At 33.0% G+C, this 9,630-nt stretch overlaps 2 protein-coding genes across 2 annotated transcripts; one reads left to right on the forward strand and one right to left on the reverse strand.

The window, feature by feature from the left end:
* The first annotated feature begins 1,267 nt into the window (after nucleotides 1-1,267).
* LOC109808589 (uncharacterized) lies at nucleotides 1,268-3,058 on the forward strand. Its single transcript, XM_020371641.3, has 2 exons — nucleotides 1,268-1,435; nucleotides 2,137-3,058. Exon 2 carries the CDS (start codon nucleotides 2,153-2,155, stop codon nucleotides 2,582-2,584), a length of 432 nt encoding a protein of 143 aa, XP_020227230.1. The 5' UTR covers nucleotides 1,268-1,435; nucleotides 2,137-2,152; the 3' UTR covers nucleotides 2,585-3,058.
* Nucleotides 3,059-3,276: 218 nt separating this feature from the next.
* LOC109809770 (subtilisin-like serine-protease S) lies at nucleotides 3,277-7,920 on the reverse strand. Its single transcript, XM_020373167.3, has 11 exons — nucleotides 7,527-7,920; nucleotides 7,353-7,447; nucleotides 7,142-7,239; nucleotides 6,863-7,021; nucleotides 6,233-6,344; nucleotides 5,605-6,133; nucleotides 5,308-5,402; nucleotides 4,967-5,209; nucleotides 4,759-4,873; nucleotides 4,258-4,444; nucleotides 3,277-4,128 (listed from the first exon to the last, which is right to left on the reverse strand). Exons 1-11 carry the CDS (start codon nucleotides 7,620-7,622, stop codon nucleotides 3,566-3,568), a joined length of 2,292 nt encoding a protein of 763 aa, XP_020228756.1. The 5' UTR covers nucleotides 7,623-7,920; the 3' UTR covers nucleotides 3,277-3,565.
* Between the last annotated feature and the right edge of the window lie 1,710 nt (nucleotides 7,921-9,630).

Genomic DNA, 9,630 nt, shown 5'->3' on the forward strand with positions numbered 1-9,630 from the left:
ACAAGATATATTTTTCACACCATTTATACTATGTGTTATAGTTTTTTTTTTAATTTAAATATCAATTACATTTAATAGTTTTCATATAAATAAATTTAATGCTATAAATTTCGAAATATTAAATTAATCAAATTTTGATTCAAAAATTGTGTCACAAAATTAAAAATATTTTTATAATAAGAGAATAAATTAATTTAAATATAAAAGATAAATGTCAAAATGAATATTTTAATAGATATAGAGTCAAAATAAAATTAAAAAATGAGATAAAAAATTAAAATATAATTTAATATATTTCTTTAGTATATTTGAGTGAGCGTTTATTTACGATGTAGGTGAACGATTATAAATTGTGTTTTTTTAATTAAATTGATTTTAAGTTAGTACATTAGTTGGTTATTTGATTTTTGAAAATTTTTAAGTAAGTTTGTAATTGAGTTATTGAATTTCAACTATTTTTATAATTGAGTTTTTTTTTTCTTTCTCAATAATGTTATAGTTGGGAGGTAGTACATTAGCGGTTTTTCTTTTTTTTCCGATAATTTCAATCCGTCATGAAATACTTTCAAAGATGCGGTGCATTTAGTTGTTTTAAATAAGATTTTGTATCCGAATTTTGTGAACTACAAAAATTGTAGTTGATAAGAGAAATCTCACCAAAAAAGTTGATCGCACAGATTTTCGATAAAAATTAATTATTAATAAGATTGATAAGTATTTTAAGATTATAAAAGAAAGACCTAATTATAAAATTATAGAAATTGAAGGATTATTATAATTTCTTAATTTAAGAACTTAGTTAAAAATAAAAAAAATTAAAGGACCTTTACTGTATTAAATATTTATATAAATTAATTTATATATAAGTTAATTTTATTTTTTGAAAAAAGTGTAAAAATATTTTTAGATAAATTTACATACTATCTAGTTAGTTAGCATTTTCTGAAATGTGAAATATTTGTTTATTATGATCATTTATGCACAGTCATTATCTTGCATGAAAATTTCTCTATATACAATGGTGTAATCCTTTTTTAGTAGATTAATGCAAATGCAATTTGTTCTTCACTAAAAGTTAGATTAGTAATTATCTTATTATTATAACAAGAAATAATTGTAAAACAACAAGGTTTAACACAGAGTGTTTGACTTGTATTATGGGGATATATAATTTAGTAATCATTTTATTTGCTTAATTTCATTAAAAAAAAATTCTAAAATTCTGGAAAAAAAAAAAACAAAATAAGAAGGGATTGATCTTAAAATATGACATGTCAACGATTACCGGTCTCCGAACATAAAGAAACAAGGTTTGTTTTCTCTGCTGATGAACCCTAATTGCTCTGTCTTTGAACTTTGAAGGTATCGTTTTTATTATCTCCGCGTTCCCAAATTGAAGATAGAAGAGGACACCTTGCTCAATTAGCCTCTCAAGGTTCGCTCTTTTGTTCCCTTTCTCCTGCATATTCAACCGTGCTTCCTCTGAATTGCACCCCAATTTTTGTTTTGTTTCGTTCTTCTATTCTCTATTGGACTTCAAATTCCCGTTCCGAGAGGAAGGGATTTTTATTTGTCTTGATCGAATTGTTTGTTGTTTCCTCGAATTGAGTATTTGTAGCTTTCAGAAGATCGTGTAAACCCATGAGATTGGAGAGGGGCGAGGTGATCTCAATATGTTTTTATGTATTATATGAGTTGCATTAGAAAAACTAGGTCATGGAGAAAAAAGTGATTGACGTGTGCCTGTTGTTTTTTTCATTCCAAAATTCTAACTATTTTAACATTCTTGTGCTAATGCATGAATTGTTGTTGTTGTTTTTTTTATTTATTATAATCAAGATCGAAGTTTAATTGAGGTGGCCATTTATCAATCGTTTGTTCCTGCCTGTTTTAAAAGGCCAATCAGGAGTTTTTGCATTGATACGGAATTGGTTTTTTTGTTTTTAGTTTTTTACATTCACCGTGGATCAAATTTACTTTAAATTTTTCTGTGTTCATACGTGCCATGCAATGATATTATAAATGGTTTTTGCGTTAATAACCTAGTTTTAACTTTCACTAGTTTAATATAGTTGTTTACATCAACTAGCTTAAGATGTATGTGTTGTTATCGTGTTATTTTTTCTTATTCTGCAGTGATAATTGGTGAGAAATGCAAGATCCAAGGATTCCTTTGTCAGAGGAGATCCTGAATAATAAACCGAGGAAGAAGAAAAACTCAACTCAAAAGGCATCTTTATATCAGTTGCAAGGGAATGGTGTCAAGGAAGATGGACATGCATCCGTGTCTTTGAAATCAGGACAGAAGGGTTCCAAGAGACACTTGATGACTGAAGTCTCGCCACCTTTTCAAAAACAAGAAGGCTCCAATTCAGATTCATTGCCTGATTCCTCTGCAGCTGGAAATGAGTACCGTGCCTTGAGGCGGAAGTATTTGCTGCTGGAGGATGAGAGCTTTGCATTAGGGGAAGAGCTAAGAGAGGTTGAAGGTGAGGTGAAAACCCTTGAAGATGAAAAGATTGCACTGCTGGATCAGCTTGTTGTAATGGAAGGCCTTGTTGATCCATCGGAGATGCACTCATAGTGTTTGCATTTATGTTAACACTTTGCATGTCATTTCATGTGGTCATGGGATGCCTAAAATAGAAGTTACTGTTGGCTCCTTTTGTCTAGATCTAGAAATTGGATGGATAAAAATCATCTGTAGAGAGTTTATGTGTGAAAATTCTTGTTCACTATTGTCTAGGATGCAGCAGTACTTTGATAGTTATGTCTTTAGTTATAGTAAATTGTTCATATTTTTGCTTATTGTTGTTGTTTTTCGTCTGGAATCCTATAAGTTCTATGCATTATGGTATACTGTTTTAAAAGGCTGCTAGATTCTGTCATTGGCCAATAAACTTGGGGCTCAACTAGGCATCCAAGTTTACTGTCAATTGTCAAATGTAAGGGTGATGCAATATCACTCATGAAAGTTGTGGTATATTTTCGCTTCTGATATGTATATAGTTTTACTATTTGAACATCTTGCAGCTAATGAATTGTGACATTTCGCTTCTGACACTTGTGACATTGGTGGTTTATGCAACCAATAATGTATAAGAGAAAACGTTAACATTTTTAAATTTCCGCAATGTTGGCGTCAGTAAAATATTTAGTTATATAAAACAATTTGAAATTTTCCTTAAAAATAGCACGCGGCAATTATACAGGGAATGTGGAATTCTTTTTAATTAGCTTTATAATTCTATAAATATTAAATAAACTTACGGTTCATTGAGCAAAATACGTGATAACTTGCCTTTTATTTTTAAATAAAATTTTCATTTTAAACAAGTAAATAATTATATAATTATTTAGAGATAAAAATATTCAAATGATTACCACACTATCTTATCCTATTTCGGTGGGAAAACCTTTACCACTTTTCATCATGTGTTTGGTATCACTGCTTGCTTCAAGTATATAATGGATTGCATCAAGCTTTGATCATGACTGATTGTTCTAGACTTGTGATATAGGGATCTCACAGGTCCTAAATTTATAAACAAATTTGCAAGCATTGTTATCTGACCAACACACGACTTGCTGGTGCAACCCTGACAACTATAGGACTGGTGACCTGTGATTTTCTGTTTTTCCAAGACAAGAACCCAAATGCATATTCCTTTGAGGGAGTGGCCACTTTGAAATTCACAGTGAACTTGATCTTCTGTCCTACTCTTGTGAAGACTAACCGATTTGGCACAACAGTAACATTAATTCCAGCCGGAGACAACACTGTTGCTTTATATATACTTCTTGCTTCTCCTACATTGGTCACAACTCGAGTTACTGTAAAGTTGTCTTCAAGATTCGGCACTGAAATAGATGGATAATTGAGGTCAGATGGTGTTTTGAATGCCCTATCACAGGTGCTGTTGTCTCTTGTGACAAGATGGAGTGACCTCTCATCATAACCAAGTGAACAGAGGAACGCTACAAAATCTTGTGGATGTGAATCATAGACAAGACCAGGATCTAGAACTCTTGCAGGGTTCGCAAACCCTGATCCATAATCAAATGCATTAGCCTTTCTTCTATGAGGATCTGCTCTAATGGGTTGGTGGTGCTTGTCCAGAATTGTTGCTGCATATTGAACTTGTGATTAGTTTCTCGAGTAGAAATAGTGACAGATAAAATTTACTATATAGTTTGTTACGAAGAATTGCAAACAAACTGCATTGGGTAATCTATGCCTCTACATATATGTAATACCAGTTGTCATGATAGCGGATTTGATAGCAGAAGGAGACCATGAAGGATGCACAGCTTTGACCAAGGTTGCAATTCCAGTAACATGAGGACAAGCCATAGAAGTTCCTGATACAATATTGAACTTCATTCCAGCTGCAGCTGGAGACCATGCTGCAAGGATGTTTAATCCCGGAGCTGTAATATCAGGCTACATAGCAGTACGGCCATAAATCTTTCAGGATTAAGTTAAATGAAAACAGTGGCAAATACATGACAATAGTCTAGCTTGGATAAACTTTTCAACAAATACTCACGGAGAAGAATAAAAAGAGGTAAAATGAATCAAAATTCTTTCATAAGTTAATTAATTATTAATCAACGCACCTTTGCTAAAAGCTCTCTAATTTTTACAAAAGTTATATTACATAACTTGATTTAACTTAAAAGAAGTTTTATTATATCTTCTTATTTCTTTTTCTATATGTTCCGGAGGACAAATTTATTTAATCTAGTCATTTTCACCTTCAAAATTTCTGGGGTTAATGAATTGGGGCCTTTAGAAGAAAATGCTGCTACACGGGGTGCAGGCTGAACTCCTAGTACTGTCTTAGCTCTGGAAATCCTTGACATAGGCACACTGTTCAGCATAACATGATGCTGAGTTAGAGAATGCAGAATAACAGAAATACTTAATAACTATATCTATTTTATCAAATACAAAACAACTAACCGTGTGCCGTTGATATAGGACAGAATCCGTTCTCCTGTTTTCGTTCCAACAACAGCTGAAGGTATCACAAATGGGACAGCAATACCTTGATTTGCCTCATCAATGAGTATCATCCCAACAGCACCTGCCTCTTTCACTATCTTACTCTTTTCCAACTTTGACTCGGTTGAATCTTCCGCATGTCGACACACAAGAACCTTCCCTTTGGCCTTGGTCTTATTTAGGGAACTATCCACACAGTAACTGCAGAAATGTAGAAAAGAGGACACATTTTAACTTAAAACCCATCCCTTCACTTTAAGTTTTAGGCTGTTCTCACTTTTAAGTACCTTGTGCTTCACCTGGATTGATAAGGAGTGAAGTATCCTGCAAAGGCTTCAGATGCATCAATCAATCTTCTGGAGACATTCATTTCCAGGAGGCCAAGACTCTCACCCTGCTTCCATTATAGAGAACTAAATAGTAAGCCCGTTTGGATTTTTTGGATTTTAGAAAGACTTTTGAGAGTTTCTCTATTATAAATAAAAAGTACTTTTTAATAAAGAAACTTTTAAAAGCCTTTATAAACATGTATCCAAACATACTCGGTGTTCCCCAAGTGCGCAAAAATACACCATTACAAAGTGATCAAGCTTTACCGTGATGTTAACACCATGTCCTAGTGTGATATCAGAGGTGAAATCCCTATCCATTGAGCTAGCACCAACTGTGATCATCCATGGTGCGACATTCGTTGCTGAACCAGGATTTCCTTCATTCCCAACAGATGCTACCACCAGCACTCCATGCCTAGAAGCATGGAATGACCCCACAGACATGGCATCACTGAAATAGTCACCTTGGGGAGCTTCAGGACCAAGAGACAAAGATATAATGTGAACACCATCACTTATGGCATCATCAAATGCAGCTAGCAAGTCCACATCATAGCAACCAGAGTCCCAACATGCTTTGTACACAGCAACCCTAGCCATAGGTGCACCTCCCCTTGCTCCTCCAGCTCCTAGCCCCCTATAGTTCATGTTTGCCACGTAGCGTCCTGCTGCTGTGGAAGCTGTGTGGCTACCATGACCTGAGCTATCTCTGGCAGATCTGAAAGAGACTTTTCTCTCTGACCCTTCTTCTGCTTCATGTCCACTCATGTAGTATCTTGCTCCTATCACTTTCCTATACCATAAATGATTGACCAATGAAGATAACACAACTGTTAGCTATTGCACTCGAAGTCAAACTTGAAAAAGATGAGGATATGATTCAACCAGAAACCTGTTGCATGATGAAGCATTGAATGCTTCTCCTAATTGACATTTGCCCTTCCATCCCCGGGGCACCGGGGGCATGTCGGTGTCTCTAAAACTTGGGGATTCGGGCCAAATTCCTGTATGAATTGTGACTAATCATTATGAGTAAACCCAACTATGACTCTCACTGTTAACAAAATTTCAGCACTATTATTAAGAGTTTGGATAGGATAGAAACTCTAAGAGCTTCTCTAAAAATAAAATAAATAAATAAATAAAAACTTTTTATTTACAATAGATAAGTTCTTTTAAACTGGTAAAGTGAAACATGCAGTGAATAAAACATATTGAGGTTTAATTTTAAGTCTTTAAAGATGGTTTATTTAATTAAAGGAGTTTCCATAAGCAAGAATGTGACTACCACAATGATGTCATGTAAAATATACTTTCCTTTAGCTGCTATTCCTAAAAGTAGAGGGATAAAGATACATAGTATAGAGAAATAAAATAAAGTGTAGAAATCCTTGTGAACCGACTAATAAATATCTTTCACGGAACTTTGAAGAAAAGGTGCTTGTTGTACGTATGGGTTAAGAGTTTGCTACGAAAAGTTATCGTAAAGGCTTCAGCTTACAGTAAGAGAAAGACTACTCACCCGTGTCAATGAAACCAATGATAATATTTTCTTGGTTTTTGGTGGAGTGCCCTTGAAACTCCATTGAATCGTTTTCCAAAAGTCCCATAAAGTCCCATGAATGAGTGGTGTGAAGCTTTCTTTTAGCATTGGGAAAAACAGATACCACTCCTGGCATCTCTGATCAAATTTGAAAATGAACAAAAATTTACAAGAGCCTCTAAATATTAAAAAGTTCAAGGAGTGAATGAACATTGTGTTTATTCGTTAGGAAAAAAAAAAGGTGGAAATTTCACTGACTTGAAATTTGGTAAGCCTGTTCATCAGTCAACTTGGCTGCAAAACCTCTGAAACCATGTCTATAGCTATAAACATGAGAAGCTTGAGCTTGCTCAATACTGTTAAAAATATTCCCAACAATTAAAAAGGAAAATCATATATCTGATGAAATAATACTGAAAAAGAAAAGAAAAAAAATCAAAGAAAGTTGGTATTAATTCTGAGTTCTGACCTTCCACTGTGAACAACTGCAAGCATTTGATGATGGTGCTTCAGAAAATCATCTGCGTCTTGGCCAGTTTTGCTTCCCATGTACACTACATAAACCTGAAAGTGCCACACAATCTAGATTCCATAATTTGCTTTCATGTCACCCACAACAAAGATACTCGAAAAAAAACTATACCTTAGAAGAGAAGCAAAAGCCAGTTTTTACAACAAGCACTGCAAGAAACAGATAAAAGAAGGTACTGCTGCTTCTAGCATAACTGAAATATGACATTGTTATGTCCCAACCTTTGGCTATATTAACATATAGTTATAGGACAAAAGATGAAATGAGAACCGGGTTCTACGAATGCAAAGGGACACAGAAAAATGGCTGACCGACTCAGAGTGATTAATATTGAAAATATGTATCTATCAGAAAAGGGGAGGTAGAATTGGAATAATGGTTGCAGTTGTAACATTGATGTTTGTTACGTAACGTAGGTGTGTGTCATGTCATGTCATGTAAATTCAATTATATAAGAGCAAAATGAAAGGAGGAAGCAAATGAGATGGAGAACGTGGAGTAGTTGTGGATACAAAGGTTATAAGTAGTGGGCAAAGGTTTGAGATTATGACAGATAGAGAAAAGGGAGTGTTGCTTTTGGAGCATGCCAAAGCAACCGCAAATCTCCCATATTTCCTGTGAGATCGTAAAAAGCAATGTAGTTTCATACTCAACCTAGTTCATGGAGGAATTCACCTATAACATTTTTTTTCCTAGTCGCATTGGCCAAACACTAGTTTGGTGACTACTATTGGTCTAACGATAACAATTTTTTTAAAAAAATAAATCACCATCATAACATGTGAATGTAGGATGCGAAATATTATGTGAACTCATTGAGTTATCTATAACAATTTATGAAATAAAATAGAAATAAACCACCCTTAGTAAATGAAGGCAATGTGTCTTAGTTTGATTGGCTTATCACCAAGCATGTTGGAACCGCCATTGTGTTTTCACAACTCATTCATTAATTTCAGCAGAAAATAAGACACTATTATCTGATTAATGGTTGGCTGTTCTGAATTTGTGGGTGATTGATGTTACTTCAATCAATAAGTTAACTATGTCCAAAGCCCAATGGTAAGTGTATGTTAGTCAAAGACTTGTATCTCAATTTTTGACTTGACTTCTCCAAGGCTTTATATATATATGAAGATTTAGATATCATACATGTGATGAACAAATAAATAAACTGTTCAAACAGTAAAGTCAGAAGCGGTAAATACACACCAACAATATATAAGTATACTGTGGCAGTACACACATGGTGCTATAATTTTTTTTCATCGGTAGAAATGGACTTTATCAATAATTAATTTATATTAAAATTTTTGACTAATTAATTTTAATAAAATCTTTTAATTCAATAAGTTCTTGATCCGAGAAAAATTAGATTTAATATCTTTTTAATTAAATAATAAAATTTGAGTCTTGTAAATAAAAATATATGTTTATAATAATTGATCATAAATTTGAAACATGTATAAATATATTATTTTAGCATTTGTGTATTCAATTATTAAAAAAATTGACACCATATTCAATCTCAAATTAGGAAGAAAAAAAACGTATAATAAGTTATTCAGTTTTCTCCAAAGTTTAAAGTGGTTGTAGCAATTATTTTAAAAATAAAAAAAAAAACAAAGAAAAGGGTTCATCAACCAATGTGACATGTTAATTGATCATTAAATGGATGTTACAATCATTAAATGGTTGTAGCAATTCTTTAATACATTTAATTCTTTAAACGTATTAAAGAATTATAAAGTTCTTTAGTTGATATAATTTTGGCTTCGGGCATGTGGAATTCCAATTTGTTTTATTCTCTAACAGCGTATATGAAGACAGGGGCAGAGAGTTGTTACCTTTTATCTCGTACGTTAAAAATATGCAGTTTTTTTTACGTTAAAAATAGTTAGTTGAAGTGGTTTAGTATTTAGTTTTTTAAGTCAAGAATTAACGTTTAATTTAATTTCTATTTTCAGCATGAAATCTCAACTAAGAAGAAGTTATATTTTTTATCGGAAAAAAAAAATTCACAGTAATAGTGCCAAATAATCAAATTAATCTTACTAAAAAAATCCAATTAATATGACCAGTTTAGTGAGAGATATACCTTTGATTATCATCATTCCGATTTTCCGATCAAGTTCTTTTATATCAGAAAACAAAATAATTGCACTCATTAGGGAAAAAATAGCATAGTCATGGATCATTAAATTGGCACCGAAAT

This window comes from Cajanus cajan, chromosome 11 (assembly GCF_000230855.2).
Source record: "Cajanus cajan strain Asha chromosome 11, NIPB_CcT2T_4, whole genome shotgun sequence".
In the NCBI taxonomy this organism is placed as follows: domain Eukaryota; kingdom Viridiplantae; phylum Streptophyta; class Magnoliopsida; order Fabales; family Fabaceae; genus Cajanus; species Cajanus cajan.

What these genes read in the sequence shown, in the direction of transcription:
- LOC109808589 (XM_020371641.3), top strand. Translation starts at nt 2,153, where the DNA reads ATGCAAGATCCAAGGATTCCTTTGTCAGAGGAGATCCTGAATAATAAA.
- LOC109809770 (XM_020373167.3), bottom strand. Translation starts at nt 7,622, where the DNA reads ATGTCATATTTCAGTTATGCTAGAAGCAGCAGTACCTTCTTTTATCTG. An exon ending in GCAGTTGTTCACAGTGGAAG is followed by an intron (nt 7,240 to 7,352) that starts GTCAGAACTCAG and finishes TATTTTTAACAG; the next exon opens with TATTGAGCAAGCTCAAGCTT. An exon ending in TTCACTCCTTATCAATCCAG is followed by an intron (nt 5,210 to 5,307) that starts GTGAAGCACAAG and finishes ACATTTCTGCAG; the next exon opens with TTACTGTGTGGATAGTTCCC.